This window comes from Camelus dromedarius, chromosome 4 (assembly GCF_036321535.1).
Source record: "Camelus dromedarius isolate mCamDro1 chromosome 4, mCamDro1.pat, whole genome shotgun sequence".
NCBI classification, from domain to species: domain Eukaryota; kingdom Metazoa; phylum Chordata; class Mammalia; order Artiodactyla; family Camelidae; genus Camelus; species Camelus dromedarius.
In genome coordinates this window covers 71975459-71996805 of record NC_087439.1, presented here as the reverse complement: position 1 = coordinate 71996805, position 21347 = coordinate 71975459, and the positions used below count along the sequence as shown (strand labels likewise).

At 39.3% G+C, this 21347-nt stretch overlaps 1 protein-coding gene across 1 annotated transcript; it reads right to left on the bottom strand.

Annotated features, from left to right (window-relative positions):
• Window positions 1–707: 707 nt before the first annotated feature.
• On the bottom strand, window positions 708–20549 carry KCTD18 (potassium channel tetramerization domain containing 18). The gene is made up of 7 exons (XM_031452043.2): window positions 20450–20549; window positions 17811–18046; window positions 15745–15956; window positions 13208–13401; window positions 12020–12114; window positions 6100–6202; window positions 708–4820 (listed from the first exon to the last, which is right to left on the bottom strand). The coding sequence occupies exons 2-7, from the start codon at window positions 17968–17970 to the stop codon at window positions 4310–4312; spliced, it is 1275 nt and encodes a 424-aa protein (XP_031307903.1). The 5' UTR covers window positions 17971–18046; window positions 20450–20549; the 3' UTR covers window positions 708–4309.
• Window positions 20550–21347: the final 798 nt, after the last annotated feature.

Genomic DNA, 21347 nt, shown 5'->3' with positions numbered 1-21347 from the left:
TTGCTGAAAATAAGTTTCTCTTCTAAGCTTCAGGCCCCCAAATTCATTCCTGGAGCTGAGCAAAATTTTACTAAGGTAATGAGGGCTTTAGGGTAAAAGAAGGGAAAGTATGAGAAGCAACATTGTAAAATGAAAAGTTGTTAAGTAAACAAGTAGGACAGAATACTGCCTGACAGTTACTGTAAAATTCTGTTTGTCTTAGCCACAGCCTACATCAGGAAGTGTCTAGCTAGCAAATATTAGATGTGTATGGGCTGTCTGAGGCAACACATGTGAACAAAATAAAATTAGCTTTTGTGTAACAATGTAAACCATGTGTAGCTCATGAGGCTGACGAGACTATAAGTGAAAACAGTCACTTTGAGGCTGCACCACCAACCAAATTCCATGAATATGAAGTTCGGAAAACAGCTGGAAACCACCGTGGGTTTTTTTTGTTTTTTGTTTTTTTCTGTTAGCTATTCATGCTGTTTCCTTTTCTGGCTGTACTGCATGCTTGAAATCCTGCATTTGATTTCATCTGATGGAAAACTGCAGCCCTCAAACACAGATCACTCATCCACTGTCCACTGGCTGAGAACTCAGCAACTTGTTGACAGTTTTCAAGGGAGAGTTTCAGCATATGGGAAAATGACAATATTTTCCAAAAAAGGACAGTATTTTCCATAATTAAAAAGTTCCTGGTTAACTGAGGGATACACATAAATCATTTAAAAATACTTTTCAGTTGCTATACTAGAAGCTCCTTCCCTTAATTTTATTAAATCCATACTTTCTACTTAGTATCTAACCAACATCCTACCAAATGTAGACTAAAGCTAGTCAAAGGGATTGCAGGTATAAACAAGGCAATTCTTTGTAAGGCATCTCTGTTTATATAAACGTTAACCTTCTTCCCTTTACAGAACAGTTTACTACCATAAGGCTTTGTGCACATTCAAAATGCTATTTAAATAAAAATTCTTCCATGAACAATTTCTCAGGTAAAGACAAGTAGGCTTCTACATTAATTCCTTCTTTAGAAATCAAGGTAGAGTGGAGAATAATTATACTGTATTTAACCATAGACTGGGAAGTGAATCAACAATTTTTTTCAATGTTAGCACTTGCTAAGGAAACAACAGAGTTCAGTCTGTAAATGAAAAAGAAATTGCATCAGCAATTCTAGCAGGAGCACAAAGCCGGCTGCTTTTTTCCTTTCTCGGAAGTCAGGCAGCATCTGTCTGACCTCTGTGAAGTCTCATGATCCATGTCTCTGAACTACTTTGCAAAGCTGGACAAGGTACATACCTGTTATGGCCATTACTAGTGGCAATTGTGGTCAATAGCAATAATCACTGAATTAAGGAACTTCTACTAGCCACCTTCTTTGTTCTGACAGGATAAATTCTGCAAGGTTGGAAGTCAGTTTCTGCACCCCCTGAAGACTGCTACCAGACACATTTTATAAAATAATTGGGGCGGGGGGGATCTGCCCTAAGTGTCAGCAATTTACTGGAGGCCTGCTGTGTACCAGGCATTTCAAGTACAGAAGTGACAGAGAAGAAGTAACCTAGAAGACAGACATGTAATCTAATACATAATACCTTCCTGCTCAAAAACGTTAAATATTAAACAAATTTTCACTTTTACATCTACTTCTCCCCTCTAGCTTTTCCTTTGGTCAGTGATGCTGTGTCATCCTGTAGAAATTAGATTATGGAGCTGAAATGGGGGAGGAGGGTCATTACTGTATAGCCTTAACTTTGTTAGACCTCATTTTCCTGATCTTTAAAGAATTGGGAAAGACTACCTTCATACGCTATTCTGCAACTAAGAAGCAAAATGAACACAATGAAATAAAATACATGAAAATACTTTATAAACTGGTAACATAAGGCAATATTGACACAAAAAACTTATTTAAAAATAAAAATGAAACAAATCCTTCAGTAGACTGAATGCCAGCCTTAGGCTTTCTACCATATAATTAATCAGTTTTAATCAGGGCAAACCATTTTCCAACACAGATTACCTGGGAGGGCATGGTAAATGATCTTTTTTTTTATATGAACAATACTTAAAATACTATACTCACCATTCACAATTTCTGCCGTGTCTTCTGATCTAACTACACAAACCTACTTTTCCAAAGTAATGATAATGAATCAATATTTATAAAACATGCTTTCCTTTGAAAAACAATTTATTTTCCAGGAATGGAGAGCAGGGCATTGACTACAAAAGGGCCCACGGGAAATTTTTGAGGTGATAGAATATTCTATATTTTGATTGTGACCACAGTTGCATGACTGTATATATATCAAAACTTAGTGTACTTAAAAAGAGTGAGTGGGTTATGATGAGTTACCAGCTTTTTTATGTTTGCAAAATCTGGTATTAGGAAAAATGAGTTTTCATGTGAAATGAACCTAACTCCCAGGGACCCACACCCAAATAAAGTAATGTTCAAGTTACTGGAGAATTCTGAATTTGATTTTGACTGCTGATATCTATAAGGGATGGTTTGTCCCTTTCCACCTCAGCTGTGCAACGGCTCAGCAGTTATTCCAAAACCTCTCTTCTTACAAAGGCCAAATGTGCTAAATAGATGTCCCTTAAACTACTTGATGCAAAGAAATGCAGACTGTTGACTGAATCATTCATGATTAATCTTCAACATATTGCCTTTCCAGACAAATGTTTATCATGTATAAAATACACGTTTATTAGTATAAAATTTTCTTATATGAATCAGCAATTCATAATGTCAAAGATCAAGCAATACTTACAATATCCTAAAGTTCTCAAAACTCACTATGGTCTTTAATTTTCAGAAGGCCTGGATTCTTTATAATAGTATTTTTCAAGGAGACTGAATATTTTATAGATTCCACAGGGGAATATCATTCATGAATCTTTAGTTAAATATTCATTTTTTTCCAGCCAAATAAACCACCTTATTGTAAAAGGCTGCTGGTATTTGGATAGCTATCCAAAATTGGTTTAATTATTTCACACATTAACTAGACAAGAAAGCAATTTTGTAAGCAGAAATAGATAAAAGAGATAAATGAACAAGCTTTCAAACTACTAAAGGACTGCAGGGCTTAAAAATAAGTACAGTCATAGAAAATATCACTTTTTATAGAAAAGTTTTACTTTATTTTGTAAAAAGTAATGTTTTGAGTATATTTACTTTGCTCTTTCAAACCAATGCAAGTAGAGTGATATGCATTGAGTAAAAAGTACCCTGCTTTATGAACTTACTTTTAACACACTGTAGGCATACTGCTCACGAAAGGCAGAAATATGTGATCCAATTATAAAATATAACATGTAAGTGTAAACACATACAACTGAACAGTTGTGAAAAAATAGAAGATTAATCAAAATATTCTGTTTAAAAATATTAAATTCAAGTTATGTGGAACTTTTATGCATAAAAAAATCATGTTGTATAATCAGAATGACTCTTTAAGGGTCATTTTTGAAAAACAAATGCTAACTTTAGTGAAAAAGTTAAACTTTTAACTTCTCTCTTTCAAAGTCCTTTCAAAATTTCAGTATTCAAATTAAGATATTTTAACAATTCATTCCAAAGACAGTTAAACAGCTCTTATTCCAAGAAATCTTCTTGTCATATATAAATAAATCTGCTAATGGAAGAGTAAGAAAAGCCAATCTAGGAAAGAAAATAGTTCAGCAAAGAGACAGTCAAAGGTGATCTCAAATTGCCTTTTTTTCCCTCCCTATCATTTGTTTTCATGCTACTTTTTGAGAAGCGACCTGTAGGGAGTTCATCCTGATCTACATTTTCTCTCAAATCACCCCCGTCTGAGACAGCACAGGGAATCGCCCTATTTCACCAGACAGGAAGACCTAAGCCCAAACCTCACTCCTACCCCTGGGCTGCAGTGAGAAACGTTACAAAAGTGCCTAGTCTATGATTATCTCAGCAACAAAGTGGACTTCTCTAGTGATGATTCCGCTGTACTGTTTTGTTGCCTTAATGTTAATTAAACATCACACACACACACACACACACACACACACACACACACACACACACACACTCTCTCTCTCACTTAAAAATTTGAAATTAAAACTGTCCCTAGACAAATAATTTAAACGCTGGGAAAAGAAAAAAGTAAATATAAGCCCAACCACTTACAGCCTCCCTCCTCCATTCCTACCTCCCCTGATTCAGCCTAAATAGAAACGTAAGTTTTCACCTCCACGGTAGCAGGAAAGAGTGCCACTCTTATTTGCATTAAACGGGTTGGAAGCTCGAAGAGGCAGACGGGACTTCTCAAGTACCCGGTTTCCATCAACCAGTCTTGTCCTTCCCGTTCTCAGTCTGTGGTTCCGAGGGGCTGGGGGCGTCGGGGGGCGGCCCCGGGGGCCCCGCGGGCCTCGCTGCGGCGCAGGCGGGCGGGGAAGGCCCAGGGAAGGCGCGCAGTGGAGTCCGCTTCAGTTTTATCACTCGGTGCGGGGTGGCCTTCTTGTCGGAGAGCAGAACTTTAGCTGGAGGTGGGTGCGCCGCTCCGTTTTCAGCTGCCCCAGTCCCCCCGGCGGCCTGGGGACGCCCGGGCACCGCGGTGCCCACCGGGGACGGGGCTTTCGACGGGGCAGTGCGCTGAGCGGCCTTTCCTCCCGCAGCCGGGTTCACCGGCGCCGGGGACCAGGGCTGGGCAGCAGCGGCCGGAGACACCCTGACCGAAGCCGAGTTCTTGACTTTAATTTGGGTGCTGGTGGAAGGACCCAAAAATCGGACTGGCTTAGGACCAGTCTTACAGTTCACGCCTTCTTCTTCCTCTTCATTGAACACTGTCAGTCGTCTGTAAACACAGAAGCAGGTCCTTATCAGCATTTACAGGTTTAGTAACTAATCAAGACATCTCCGAAGTTTACCTTCAGGGTGAACAAAAATGGTTTTGTCAAGAATTTGAGTCAAGAGGTTTAGAGGTATCAACCTACCTCAACTCTCATCTCCCATCACAGAAAGTATGTAAATTAGCAAGTTTACAAAAAATTGTTTCAACTTGAATGTACTCTTTTAAACTCACACACAATGTGAGTGTCAAGGACAAATAATCAAGGACAAAAACTTAGGAGTGTCACACTAGAATTCTACAACATATCACTCTGTTTCCAAAAATCCTGACGTGACCCAGAGGATAACCAATAACTTGGTTTCTGGGAAAACCAGGCTGTTTTTTCCCAGAATAGCAGTTTCAAGAGATTTACTGAGGAAAAAAGGGTTTCACAAATAAATGTGAGAAATGCTACTGCATATTTTATTCGTCTCTTGAAGCTTTAAAGCCTCTATTAACAAATTAAAGATTCTATAGTAAAGATTCTATAGTAAAGATACCTGTTTAGCTTTGTTGAATTCATATTTCCCAATCATTCCGTAATGCAACCTTCGGCACCCAGTAAAATCAACATTCTATGGAACACAATTTGGGAAACTGCTATAATGGTCAAACGCATGGTACAGTTTAACGATGTTTTTTGAATCTGAGAAGTATTGGACAAACCCTCAAGGACTCCTGAACTGAGTTTGCCACTCACTGTGAAAAGCCTAAAGGGGTAATATATCATTTTAAATGTATTTAAAGCACTGTTAAAGACACAAATGTGAAGTGAATTTAATGCTAATAATTTCATAGAACATAGAAAATGCTACAAAATAAAAATGCTACTTGTGGTAATAGGAAGGAGAAAGGAATTCAGAATAACTCACAGGAAATTTCAAATATTAAGCCTAATATATTTTTTGACTATTGCCAATAAAGCCTGGGATTTCACTTTAGTGGGGAAAAATACTTACCATGACATTTCCACTGTGTCCACTAATATTTTTAAAATCATACTCTTCCAAAAAGAATACAGCTTATAACTCAGTTTTAAAGAATTACTTCCATTTTTACATGGTTTTGGTAACTTTGTATGTACCGAGATTTATAGTTTGACGGTAAGTCAGATATTCACCTAGGTGATTAATAAGCTCAGTAAGGTCAAGAACCATTATTCATTCCCCCCTATAAAGGCAGTAAAAATATAGGTCACAGATTAAAAAACAAAAACCAAAAAGATCAACAGAGAACAGGTAACCTCTTTCGAACTGGGGCCATGTGGCGCAGGCTTCCAAGTAAAGGCCGTTCTTCCAGAGTCCAGCATTCTATCAGCTCGTGAGGCACCCGCCAGTAGCTAACGCCTGGAAGATAAAAAGACATAACTGGGAGGACCACTGCCCACTGCAAAAGCTTCAGCAGCATTGTTTTGTATAAGACCGGCCAGAAAAAGTTTGAGGTTCCTGCCTCCCTCTTGTCGAAGGGAGGCATACACAGGAGGTGCTCCCCCAGGGCAGCAGTGGCTCAGCTCACGGCCTGGGTCTAGGAAGAGCTGCCTCCCAGCCCCAGCTCTGCCACAGATCATCAGCAGGTCGCCATATGGACGCTGGGCAACTGAGTGTGTGCTGGCTAAGGACGTGGGCTCGGGAGCCAAGACTGCCTGAGTCTGGATCCCAGTTCCATCCCTCACTAATCACATTGCCCTGGGAAAGTTACTTAACTTTTCTGTGCCTAAAAATTCTCATCTGTGAAATGATGACAGTTAAGAGCACATACCTTGCCATGATGATTAAATGAGAAAATAAATGCAAAATGCCTAGGACAGGGCCTGGCACAGACTAAGCAGGCAAGAGATGTTAGGCACCTTTATTATAAGTCACAGTTGGGAGTTGTGTGAAAGGACTGGACAGTGGGGGTTCTAACACTTGCCCTCTACCTCACTGGGTTGCTGTGACTGTGAAATTAGGTAAATTCTGAGAGCCATCCTGTAAGAGGCAACCACTATACGAATATGAGATATCACTACGCTATAAGCATCTTTTCAAACAAGAATAATCTGAGCTAATGTGGTAGGCCAAGATTCCAGTCAAATTGATTTAATTTTTAAATCTGATATGTTTCTGATTGAAAGCTCAAAATATTCTTATAAAGCTTAAAAACATTATGCTAATGAAAGAAGCCAGACACAAAAGGTCATATATTATATGATTCCATTTATATAAATATCCAGAATATGTAAATCCTTTGAGACAGAAAGCAGACTGGTGGTTTCAGGGGCTGAAGGAAGTGGTTCAGAACTGAATACAGGTGGTGTCAATATAGTAAATGTCACTGAAAAATATACCTTAATTAATCCTATGTTATGTGAATTTCACCTCAATTTTTAAAAATACAACCATAGAAATTATACATGGACACATTAAAAAAGGTTTAAAGAATGATGTTGAATAAAAATTGCTTGGAATTGAAAACAAAAGTCCTTTAAGTCCCAAGAATGGACTTGGTGTCTTCTTTTTTAATCATTAAAGGTCTAGTAATAACAACCAACTTAGCAAGCTGGGCACATAAATTATTACATATAACAGAGCTGTCCAATACTTGAAGAAGTCTATGGACCTCATTTTTAAGACAACAACTTTCTAGAGCTGTGTGATCATGCTCCCAAACCTATTTCTGCTACAAAAACAGCCCTAAATCTCATCCATTAATTTTTTGTTTTTAAACCAGGTTTATTGAGATATAATTTACACAAAATAAAATTCACCCTCTTTAAGGATGCTGAGTTTTGATGAATGTATACACTCATGTAACCATGGCCACAATCAAGATGTAGACAATTTCTATCACCCCAGAAAGTTCCTTCATACCCTTTTGCAGTCAATGCCCTGGCCTCTATTCCCTAGTTGTGCCTTTTCCAGAGTGTCGTATCAATGGAATCACGCACTACATAGCCTTTTGTGTCTGCCTTCTTTAGCATGACACTTTGAAGACTCGACCATGTTGATATATGTATCAATGATCGTTTCTTTTTATTTCTAAGTAGTATTCCATTACATGGATATACTACAATTTGTTTTAAAAACTTTCATTTTCCTGCCTATAATTTACATTCATTGTACAAAACTTGGAAAATATAGGAAAGTATATTAAAAAAATCAAAATCACTTCTAATCCTTAAACTAGGAAACATGACTCATGACATTTTTATCTCATTCCACTTTTTTTCTCTTCATATGCATATAATTGAAAACACTTCAATTTTTTTTTCCTGTTTTTGACCATTTCTTATTTTATCATGGGCATTCATCAATGTAAAAAGTTATTCAAAATAATTTTAATAGCTATATGCCATGGATGTGCCAATATTTACTTAACCCTCTATAATAGACATTTAGGTTGTTTTCATTTTTTCCCTATTATGAATAATGCTTAATTGAGTATCTCTGTTCATAAGCCTTTGTCTGCATTTGATTATGTCTTTAAGACAGATGCCTAGAAGTAGAATTTTTGGGTCAAAGATATGAACAATTTTGATGCTATTGATGTGTATTGATAAATTATTTTTTCCCCCAAAAAAGTAATATTAATTTTACTCCTGTTAAGACGGCACAAGAGATCTTTACTAATCTGGTATATAAAAAAATAGTTCTCATTTGATGTATATTTCATCAGTAATGAGTTTGAATCTGTGCCATGTTCATTTTCTTTTCTGGGAATTTTAAGGTCATGAACCTTATACATTTATTGATAGCAGGGTTGAGCTGGTTTTCTAATCAATTTAAATAAATCTTCAATCTTTGTCCAGTCAATGTAACACTTTTATCCAAGTTTTTAAAATCAGTTTTTAAATTTTATTTATATTTTTATGTTTTAAAGTTAATATATTAAATATTATAATAAAATTTATTAATCTTTGTCTTTAGGTTTTATTTTAAGCTTATAATTTCTTTCCCCAATTAAGAAATCAGTTATTTGCTTACATTTCATTATATTTTATGATAGTTTCATTTTTCATTCATAAATCTATATGGGATTATTTTGATAAATGATGTGAGGTTAAAGTTTTGTTTTTCTCCCAAGCATATTTCTCAATTACTTATTAAACAATCTATACTTTTTTTATTGGTATCTAATACTTTCTTATCACACAGGACTTTTTTCCTTATACCTTTAATGGCGTTTACCCCTGATCTCTGCATCTACCCTTGTGCCCAAAACACATGATTTTTATTATTATAGAGCTACATACAGCATTTTTATCGTCAGAGCTAAATTCATTCCTCTAATGACTTCTACTTCCTAAAATGTTTTTGGCCATTTTATCTGTTTATTCTTTCAGTTTATTCTGCTAAACTCATCATTTCAAATACTTTTAGTTGATTCTTTTGGGTTTTCTACACAGACATATTGTCCACAAATAACATAAGTACCTTCTTCCTTTCAATAGTTCTTTCTCTTACTTCTGTTTCCTGTAGGACGGCTTTCCATAGGCCTTACAGAACTTTATTAGATAACAATGATACTCCATAACATGCTTTCTAAGAAGTTAAAAACAGATGCACGCTTTGTAAAAGTCAGTGATCCCTGCTCTCCACTCCAGCTTCCTGAGTCAGTGGAGAAAGAAGCCCAGCCAGGCCCTCCCCAAGCCTCATGGGCAGCCTGCCAGTCCAGAGGCACAAAAGGACACAGAGAACACCAGGGGGGTTGTTCCCCAACTTAAGCCTAAATGTCTCAAAGTCAATTAAATCTAAAATAGTAAGCTTAAAGGGAACAGCACTCTATTCAGTGTACTTCATCCTATCTGCTTGAGGGGTATGATGTGAAAAGAAAAAGAAGGAAACGTGAGGAGGGCAAAGCTGAGGAAAAGAAGAAGGGTTGGTGCTAGCATCCCCCCAGAAGAAGGAAGCGCTGACGGAGTTTTAAAAAGCCTCTTCCTCTTCTTTTGTTTAACCTTTTGTGACTTGCAATGTCAGTCTCTACCAGCTTTTTAAGGTCTTTTGAGGACTGAGATGTGTCATATTTATCTTTGGACCCAATTTTTGGACTTATTCTAGTCCTTGCATCTAACAGACACTCAATGCATGCTTGTTAATTAAGAAAAAAAATACTTAGGCATAGAACAGTTAACCTCTGTGATCTTTAAGCAAGGGCATGGCCTCTCTGAGACTTCGTTTCCTCATCAATAAAATGGTAAACAGCATACAGGGTTGCTTTAGGACTAAGAGATACTGAATGTAAACTATTTATCACACTGAATATTAAGCAGAATTATTATTACCCACTCACATAAGCAGCTTGGTAAAAATGGTCAAATTTCAAAGTGTGCATTCAAAGATTATTTTGTTTTCTAAGGGCTCTTTAGACATCTTCCCCAGCATTATTTTCATTTTCTGTCTTGCTCTCTTTTAACATTTTTTATTGATTTATAATCATTTTACAATGTTGTGTCAAATTCCAGTGTAGAGCACAATTTTTCAGTTATACATGAACATACATATATTCATTGTCACATTTTTTCTCTGTGAGCTACCATAAGATCTTGTATGTATTTCCCTGTGCTATACAGTATAATCTTGTTTATCTATTCCACATTTTGAAATCCCAGTCTATCCCTTCCCACCCCCTGCCCCCTTGGCAACCACAAGTTTGTATTCTATGTCTATGAGTCTGTTTCTGTTTTGTATTTATGTTTTGTTTGGTTTTGTTTTTTTTTTTTTTTTTTTTTTTTAGATTCCACATATGAGTGATCTCATATGGTATTTTTCTTTCTCTTTCTGGCTTACTTCACTTAGAATGACATTCTCCAGGAGCATCCATGTTGCTGCAAATGGCGTTATGTTGTCAGTTTTTATGGCTGAATAGTATTCCATTGTATAAATAAACCATCTCTTCTTTATCCAGTCATCCGTTGATGGACATTTAGGCTGTTTCCATGTCTTGGCTATTGTAAATAGTGCTGCTATGAACACTAGGGTGCAGGTGTCATTTTGGAGTAGGGTTCCTTCTGGATATATGCCCAGGAGTGGGATTCCTGGGTCATATGGTAAGTCTATTCCTAGTCTTTTGAGGAACCTCCACACTGTTTTCCATAGTGGCTGCACCAAAGTGCATTCCCACCAGCAGTGTAGAAGGGTTCCCTTTTCTCCACAGCCTCTCCAACATTTTTCATTTGTGGATTTTTGAATGATGGCCATTCTGACTGGTGTGAGGTAATACCTCATTGTAGTTTTGATTTGCATTTCTCTGATAATTAGTGATATTGAGCATTTTTTTCACATGCCTATTGATCATTTGTATGTCTTCCTTGGATAATTGCTTGTTAGGTCTTCTGCCCATTTTTGGATGGGGTTGTTTGTTTTTTTCTTATTAAGTCGTATGAGCTGCTTATATATTCTGGAGATCAAGCCTCTGTCGGTTTCATTTGCGAAAATTTTTCTCCCATTCCGTAGGTTGTCTTTTTGTTTTACTTATGGTTTCCTTTGCTATGCAGAAGCTTGCAAGTTTCATTAGGTCGCGTTTGTTTATTCTTGCTTTTATTTCTATTGCTTGAGTAGATTGTTCTAGGAGAACATTTTTGAGACGTATGTCAGAAAATGTTTTGCCTATATTTTCTTCTCAGAGGTTTATTGTATCTTGTCTTATGTTTAAGTCTTTGATCCATTTTGAGTTTACTTTTATGTATGGTGTAAGGGAGTGTTCTAGCTGCATTGCTTTACATGCTGCTGTCCAGTTTTCCCAACACCATTTGCTGAAGAGACTGTCTTTATTCCATTGTATATTCTTGCCTCCTTTGTCGATTAGTTGACCAAAAGTTTGTAGGTTCATTCTTGCTCTCTTTTTTAAAATTATATATTTTATGCTTAATTTAGAGGTATACTTCCTAGGACAATGCTAGGTACATGGTAGGTGCTACATAAACTCTTTTCAAATTGAACTAAATAAGCATAACCAACAGAAGTGTATTTTAGGTTACTGAATGATAAATTATTAAAAATACATAGAAACTTATGGGGCTTAAAAACTTGTTAAGTAAACTGCCTCAATGTTACTATGAGGTGACAAATACTTTGACCCACACCAACAAATACTTTCTTAAAAAAAGAAATGCAGTATTTTAACTTGCTTTCTCTTACTAAGGAAAAATCTACCTTCTGCCATGAAATAAAGAAATTGTACTATACCTTTTCCTTCCCAGGCATCAAAGGCATCCATCATTTTCTTCAATTCTGCTACTGAATAATAGCTCCAAATGTACTGAACGTTATTCCCAGCCTCTCTGGAAATATTACAAAAGGTAATGAAAACTTACTACCTAGGTATGAATGTGCATGTTGGGGGGCTGTAGCTAACAGACACTCAATAAGTGCTTGTTAATTAAGGGAAAGAAATGTAGGTATTAAGTTGTTGTTCTTTGATCCTTAAGCGCGCACACACACACACACACACACTGTCTCACACACACTATATACTACATGAGTATAATACACTATACTTATATACTAACCTACATTTGATCTCCTTTTATTGTGGTAAAGCATTTGTTAATTCCACAATATAAACTGTGCAGACAAATCAATAAATCTTTAAAATACATTTTCTAAAAAATCACCCAACTCCAGTAAAGTTAGAAAAGATTCAACTTTGACTAAAATTTTCTTAGCACTATGCCAGGCACTTATATATCTTATACAGAAACATCCCTGCCTGTAAAGAATTTAGAAAATGATGACATATTTAATCATCTAAAAAGCAAGGTCATGTGGTCATGCGTTAGTCACTGATGTGTGACCAATCCAATCTCCCAGAGAATTAAAAAAAATTTTTTTGCAGTGAATTGAACAGTGTAAATAAGATTACAGGAAAAATATTAAGAGAATAACCCCTAAGAATTTTAACATGTTCAAGGCATTGGATTTTAAAGCTGGGAGGGACCAGTTGAAAAGTCTTTCAGCATTTCTCAGACCAGGACATCAAGGCACAGGCCAGTCGTGGGTCACTCAGCGGGCCTGCTGACTACTAGGCCAGGCTTCTGATCCTGGACTGTGGTCTAGGGGAGACACCCAGGCATGTGGCCTTTCTTTTCTTTTATTTCTTTTTTTATAAAGCCCCTCAGGGAATACTGATGAACACTTACAGTTGAGAACCACTGTACTAGACCAGGGAGATGGCCTGTAGCTTATATACATACGTGAAATGGTCTTAATCATACTGTCCTCAGGAAGCAGGCCGATTTCGACAGCTACAAAGCTCATCTGTCTACTGAGAGGTGCTCATGGTCTTTTCCAGTCAACCACGCATTCCATTCAATGACACCTCTTAGAAGAGACCAAGACTTTATGGTCCCTTTTCGTATTTGAATATGGACATACCTTTTAAAAATGCTTTTGCTATGAATTCTTCCCCCCAGCTGCTTATCAATGGCATCTGTTCCGTCGGTTTTGGTGGAAAACACCCCAATAATTCTACTCTCACAGCTCGCACCAGACGTGCTGAGATAGTGCAGAACCCAAACTGTTGGTTTACTGCAAACTAAACCATACGAATCACAGAAGTCTGTTAAAGCCTGGAGCAAAAAAAATATATAAAATTTTAATTTAATTCTGGAGTAAAGTAAAACTGAATTTGTTCTATTACTTTCATGTGAAGTTGCAACTTCAGTTGGTCATAAGGGAAATAAAAAGATTATATATTTCAGCCTACTTTTTGTGCCTTTAAAAACCAAGCCAATTGTTGAATTTGGGTTATTGCATGGGGGGCAAATCACCACCCGAAAACCCAACACCTTTTCATCTAGAGAGTTCTTTTCTGCATACAAATTATATTCCTTTCCTTCTCCTTTGGACTCAATACCAACATCATTTTTAAATCTTTATATAACCTTTGTTTTCCCCCAAATTTCCTACTTGACTCAGCGTCCCTTTTACTTTCTACTAACTAGCCCCACGGTTGATGCTTATTCTTAACTCCAAATCCAATCCTGGATTAACCAGATTAACATGTTCTTCTACACTGAAAGATATGAATATATGAACTCAATGCACATTGTCTGAACTCATTTGGCCTTTATCCATCTACTCATTCCTCATCCTAATATTAAGTACCTAGGTGCTGAGCACTATCTAAGGTCCCTGTCTGGGCAGACAGAATGATGAGCAGAAGACAGGGTCCCAGCCCTCCTAGAGTTTATAGCTGATGCAGAAGGCAGACATTAAATAAACATCAGCACACAGTGTAACAGGTGCTACCAGGTGAGCCTATGAGGCGCTAAGGGGCACAGAGCAAGAGGGCTTCACCCCGTGGGGTGGCACAGGCCTTCCCTGGGAGCATCAGCATTGTTGCTGTGGGCGCTCTGAGGACAAGCACTTTTGTCTGTTTCATTTTGTATCCTAAGTGCCTAGAAAAGTGCCTGAGCCAAAGGAGAGGCATAATATTTACTGACTCAGTGAAGGAAAAGAGGACCCTAACATGGATTACATTTTCATTTACTATTGCTACCTAACTCCCCTATTGGTTTTAAACTTCACTTGCACATTTATGAAAATTCTCAACTGCATTACAAACTGTTCAAGGGCAAAAACTGTATGTCATATTTCTGTGTGCCCTAGAACAGTGTCCTATATGCCAAAAACATTTGAAATAAATGCGTCTGCTGGCAGAATGAATGTACGCATGCTATGTCCTTTCTGCATACAAACCAGGAATTAAAGACTATAAAGATGAATGTTAACCCACCCCAACTTTCCAGTAAGGCTTTTTTAGCCCCATTCTGCATACGTGTACAACAGCACCAAAAGACTGACAGCTCAGTTTATAAATAACTCCACTAACAGAACCCATACGGCCATGCAAATTCCCAAAGAGGATCTGGAACCAAATCAACTGTCTCTTCATGCTCCTGATAACCATACGGTCAGCTTGCTCTCCTAAACACTGACATCCAAATCAAAGAATTCAAACCAATTCAGAACAGTTTTCACTATTAACAGTTATCTAGGAAAACTATTTTTTAGATGCCCAAAAATGCCAAGTAATAGCAAATAAAATATTTACCAATAAGACAAAAACAGATGAAGCTGTTCAAGTCATATAAAGATCTTCAAAATGTGATTTAAAATAGAAGAATCTTAAAAAAAAGATTTACTGATCTCAAGGTGAATTAATCAAACTGATGAGTTTTTTAAAAAATTTTTAAAAATTTGTTTAGGGGGGAGGTAATTAGGTTTATTTATTTTTTTAATGGAAGTACTGGGGATTGAACCCAGGACCCTGTGCATGCTAACCACGCACTTTACCACTTGAGCTATATACACTCCCCCTTCAAACTGATGTTTTAACTTAGTAACAAACTGCTACACTCACTAAATCAGGTAAGAGATTTTATATACTCCTTCATTTATCATGACCGTCCTTTTAAAATATCACCTCAGGGCGGATGGTTATAGCTCAGTGGTAGAGCACATACTTAGCACACACAAGGTCCTGGGTTCAGTCACCGGTACCTCCATTAAAAATAAATAAATAAATGAAATAACACGTCAGTAAACAAATTAATACCACTATACCCTCACAAACTACTGTACTGCTCTTAATTTAAAAAGCAATTCAAGAGCAGGAGAGTTCTATTTTTTAAAAAGCCATCAAAAAGTGTTAAATCTTCAATGAGGAATAAAAACTCGGTAAATCTTTGAGTGGCATTGTAGTACACTTTCCTAGAATAGAAGTTTGGCCTTAAAAATGAGTAGTAGTAATTAAGAAACACAGTTTCAAAAATTATAAGAAGAAAACAGTCTCATTTTGGTTTATCTACAACATGGGCTATATAAAATAACACATTGCTTTGTGAATAATAAATGTATAAATATGTATTCTCATATATATATTTTAAAACTTAAGAAAATGCCAAGACCTTTTTAAGTTCTATATTTGACCTTAAAGAATATGTCTCCATCTCATTGGCCAAGTGGTCAGACAGGCTGTACGGATAAGGGATGCCAAAGTAATCTGCCTCCTCCTGCAGAGCCACACGGGTTTGCTCGTCTGTGGGAATGTGAACCTCTCCATGAAGATAATCCAACAGGTATTTAAACAGATGTCCATCACGGTCAATAACACAAGCCCCTAGAAAACATTCAGTTCAAAAATGACTGCACAGTCGAACTATAATAATTCTACATAATAAAACTGGAAAAAAAATTAAAAATAAAAATTGAGTAGGTTCTGTAGATACAAAAACAAAAAAAAAAAAAGACTGCACGGATACATATTGACCATCAATAAAACTTCAACATGTCAGACTAAAATTAGACTGAAGATCTCTATAGTTAGAAATGTTTCTTTCTCACAAGAAAGTTAACATCTAGTGTTCAAATAGGTTTAGTCAAACTTGGCGATCCTTTGTATTCTCACTACTCTGGTGGAAAATGTACTCGGCTCCATTTGGAATTTGAGCTGCAATGACCATATTCCCAATATGGGCACCGTGAAAGTCATGAAGACCTCAGACTGCCGGTAGAAATGGGAGCGTACCCCTAACTCCTCCCAGCTGGGCCAGGAAAGGTGCATGGGGTTCCTCCCTGATGAGGACATGTGGGGTGCTCACTACTACGTCCAGCATTTGTGTGTCAGCGAGCCCATGAATTAACTTGTAGTGTTGCCGACATACACACCCAGGGTTCCTAGCTCTGGGCGTGCTGTGTATTTGGACTTACTAGGTTAGTCCCTGTGTATTAAACTTTTAAAAAGAAATGCTATGCTGGTACTATTTTATGATAACAGACTTCTCTTAGACAATTCAGCAGAATTTTAAAAAACACTTCTGTGTGGGGTTACTCAATATTTCCTTTTCTACTTTGATTGGTTTAGAAAAGAAGGGATTAAGAAGGCAAAACCTGGGGATTGAAGAAACAACTCAATCTCTGCTTACCATCTTCTCCCCAGCAACCTTTCTACCCCAATGGACATCATGTCCTGGGCACCCGCCATCAATGAGTTTCCCATTCTTTCAACTGCCATTCAGCTCACAAAGCAATCTCTCAAGACCCAGGGTTACTACCAGCCCCTTCTGCTCAGAGCTCCTCAAGCCCTCTCTTCTAACACAGATGCAAGAGTGGGTTCCACGAGCCCCTAAGATGTGCAAAAAAAACGTTACTTGCATTGCTGAACTTTCTTTACAACCAGTAGTAAATTCAATGAACCCTGGAGCACTTAAACCGGAGAGCGGCCCCAGGACTCTAACCCTTGTGATTTACGGTTTCTTCTAAAACACCAATTTTAGAATTGGTGGTGGACAGTATAAAGTCATTGACGTTTCCTCAGGCATACATGTCAGCCCACACAAGGCTCCGCAGCTGGACCACGTGCAAGTTTAACTCGAATTCTACACTGCCAGTGACCGTCCTGTCGACCATGACGGCAGCTGCCTTCTCCAGAGAAATATATTTCTTAACTTTAAGAAAACAGAAGTGGGTGATGGACAGTATAAAGTCATTGACGTTTCCTCAGGCATACATGTCAGCCCACACAAGGCTCCGCAGCTGGACCACGTGCAAGTTTAACTCAAATTCTACACTGCCAGTGACCGTCCTGTCGACCATGACGGCAGCTGCCTTCTCCAGAGAAATATATTTCTTAACTTTAAGAAAACAGAAGCTAATATATTTAATCAGCCACAATACCTTTCCCCATTGAGTTTTATGAATGTAACAACTTTCAAAATATAATCCCCATGATTAGGTCATGGTTGGCCTTTACATACATTCACTTTTTTCATCAACTTTTAGCAACAGCATCACAGATTCTGGAAATGGGTATTTAAGTTCTCCGTGTACTTAATGAATCTCCATACAGTCCTAATGATCTCAGTAATTGGTATACTAAGCTAACACATTCTGTTGTAATTAGAAAAATTAAAGGGAATTTAAACTAGCTTCTTATTTTAATGAATATTCATAATCACAGACTTTAGATATTTACCTGATTCATCTGTTTTTACGGGAAAACGACCGCTGAACATGGATGCCAACATCGAATCCTTAAAGCGGCACAAGGACTCACGCCTGGCTGTGTAAATACAGCCTCCCACGTTCAGTCGAAGAATATCTAACACCTCTTCTTCGGCCTTAGGACCTTCCATCGCTCTCTCTGACACGTGAATTTTTGCTTTGAAACACTTTCAAAAACTGCAAGACAATGGTAGTCCCAGTCCCCCTCTGTAAAAACAAAGGACAATCACCACTGACATTTCCAATAATACACCAATTAGATAATAAATACATTTTAATATGATTTAAAACAAATTCCTCAGCACTGGCAATACTGAATTGAAGGATTTTATGTAATACAAAAGAAGTTTGAGATATGCTGAGAAGCCAGAAAACTATGGCTCAGAAGATTTGTAAACGATAATAAACTATTATCAACCAAATCAGAGCTGCTGAAATGACTGTTTTAAGAATTAAACAAGACAATGCACTGTCTATTACATATAAAGCAAAGGTGAGGTGTGCTTATGATTTTCAATATTCACATATCTTTTTAAACTACAGTAAGTCTAAGGGAGCTGTGTAGACTTGCAGAGGGGATCAGCACGTAGCATAGAATTGGGGTACTAAGCTCTACCAATTACCAACTTGGGACCTTGGGCAAATACTTATCTTGCTCTGCCTGTTTCCCCATCTCTAAGATGGGGTAGGGAAGATGCCTACTTCAAAGGACTATCAGAGGAATAATTGATAGAACATATAAAAAGCATACAGAACAGTCTGGCTCAGAATAAGGAATCAACAAGTGATAAATATTATCTATAACGATACAAAATTTTACCAGAAGGTATATAGCGAGGGCCTTTAGATTGGCTCTGGAGATTTAAGGAAACATTAAGAGCCAGAAATTATTAATTGTAATTGTAATGGTAATTGTAATTCTTAAGTCAGGTAACTAAGGAATACATAATTTATCAACTGAGATCAGAATTCCATGTACACCAATAGCCATACTGGTCCAGAAGGACAACAAATGACACCTCTAACTCATCTGGCTTCTTCCCTCTGAAACGGCTGAAGGTTTAGGGAAATTTAAAGGATCTGATTTCTTAATCTATTCTGGAGACAGATGAAACCACGGGTGACCGTGGCGTTTTATGGAACCTAAAACAATAGCATGACGAAAAAGTTACTCTCCACGTAACTGCACATTTCAGAGCAAGTGTAAAATGGCTGCCAATAGGCTCAACCTCTGTGGTCACTCACTCAGTGTGCTCAACTATGATCCTTTCATAGATGCTCCCATTTAGCCAATTTCCAGTGAAATAAGGGAAGGAGGCCATTAGAGTCTGAGGGATACCACGTGTGTGAAACATGATCAATGGACAGAAACTATTATGGGCCAACAGTTCAACCTTCAAAATCCACCTATCAGTGTGACTTCCTACACTGCCTACAAGTCCCAGGAGCAGCCCTGCAACGATTCATGAGAAAGAGCCACCGCTGAGCCCTGGGATGGATGGGTTCACACTGCCCTGGTTATCAGCTCCCTGGATTTCTGTCTGTTCTTCAAAGCTGCAGGCAAACCTTCACTGCTTGCATGACCTTCCCAAGCACCCCCTAGTTAGAATCCTTGCAGAGTTCTCCAGATACACTTCGTACCCCTGTCCACATATTATCTCACTTGACTAATCCCTAGTTTGGGGGGCTGTAAGCTGCAGGAAGGCAGGGCCTGTATCACCCTTAGCAATTCCCATTTACTGAGTGCTCACTATGTGTGCAGCCATAGGAGACACATGGCAGACATTACTTAATTCACACAAAAGCCCTATTGGATGAGAATTACTGTCCCTACTGACAGGTGAGGACACCGGAGAAAGAAAACAGTGATATGTGCAGGGTCCACACAACGGCTGTCCTAAATGGTGGAGTCACTCCCAACCCAGTCAGCAGGGCCAACTCCAAGTTCTTCCAGCTGCACCCCACACTGCCTCCTTCAGTACTGTTGCACCCCTAAGGCTCCTGACCTGGGCACATCACTAAGTATCTGTCCATCTGAAGACCCCTGTTGGTGGCAATAGGAACAGGTTCAAAGATTGAAGAGATAGCCCTAAGGCAGAGGACCATGACCATTTATTTCAAGGCCAATCATGGGGCCCCATCCTCAAATGCACCCACTCAGACTCCCTGCTGTGTTCGAAGTGCCCTGCCCTCTGGGGAAGTGTCCCCAGCGTGCGGTCCTGTGGCCACCAGCATTAAAACCATCAGGGACACTTGCTGAAAATGCACATTCCCGGACCACGACACAGAGGTTGGTTCAGAAAATCTAAGGGGTCGGAGTTCACCCGCAGACCCCACTTTGAGAATCGTGGCTCAAGGGACTCGCATTCCTCCCACGACGCGGGGCGAAAAGGGAGGGGCTGGGACACCACAAAGCCCCGCCGGGATCTCCCGGCGGCCGGGGGACCCCAAATCCGCCCGAAGCCCGAGTATGCAGCCCCGGGGCGCCCGTGTTGTCAGCGAGGCCCGGGCTCTTCATGAGGGCGCCCCGCCGCCTCCCGGGCCCGCGGCCCACCCGGCGCCCCGCTCCTCCGCACGGGCGGGGCGGGATAGACCGCCTCCCCGACTGACCTGCGACCCGCCCGGCCCTCGGCGCGACAGCCGGACGCCGCGGGGCCCGACGCGGAAGTGAGCGCCTCCTCGGCGGCTCCACAACTCGTGCAGCAGCGCGGCCCTAGGGGCGCCCCCGTGCGGCCCCGCCCGGCCTGGAGGCGACGGGTTGGAAAGCGAGGCCCCGCCCCGGACACGCCCCATCCCGGGCTGGTCCCGCCCCTCCGGCCGCCTCCGCTCGCCTGGCGGGAGGACAAGAGGTCTGGTGGCCTCGTTCCCTGCAGGAAAAGGGAAGGCCCCGCAGAGAGACGCGGGCTGGATTCCAGAGGGACGGTCTTGTCGTCCAGAGGCTGCTTTTATACATGAAGTAACACAACACCGAAATCACGATCGTCCAGGGTCAGCTAATAAGTGGTAAGAGAATGAGTTAGGTCTCACCTACAGGTGAGGAGGGCTCTTCCCTCCAAACTGGGCTGCTCAGGGCCGAGTTATGAATATACTGCACTTGGATAAGTCCATTTGGATAGTGTTTATGGTTTACAGAGCTGTTTCACACAGAATATTCTTGTTTAACTTAGTCTATGTGACAACCCTTCGTTCCCATTACAGAAAGGAAAATTGAGGCAGGAGCAAACTGTATTGAAATTTATCGAATATTTCTGTACACCTGACATTCTGCTAAATGCTCTGCATGCACTAATTTCCTCTTAACAGTAACCCCAAGAGTTGTTTCGGGTTCCAGCTGCACCCACCTTGTGCAAGGGACTTTGCTAGGTATTTCTCAATGAATAAAACACAGTCCTATTTGCAAGGTACTTTGCCAGAATCAATACTAATTGGTTCCTAATTTTTCTGACTGGATCTTAGAAGGGAGTAAGCCAATAAGAGGTTAAGTCCACCTACCCCCTCAGATACTAAT

What these genes read in the sequence shown, in the direction of transcription:
- KCTD18 (XM_031452043.2), bottom strand. Translation starts at nt 17,970, where the DNA reads ATGGAAGGTCCTAAGGCCGAAGAAGAGGTGTTAGATATTCTTCGACTG. An exon ending in AGCAAAAGCATTTTTAAAAG is followed by an intron (nt 12,115 to 13,207) that starts GTATGTCCATAT and finishes TAATATTTCCAG; the next exon opens with AGAGGCTGGGAATAACGTTC. An exon ending in TGATGCCTGGGAAGGAAAAG is followed by an intron (nt 6,203 to 12,019) that starts GTATAGTACAAT and finishes TTTATCTTCCAG; the next exon opens with GCGTTAGCTACTGGCGGGTG.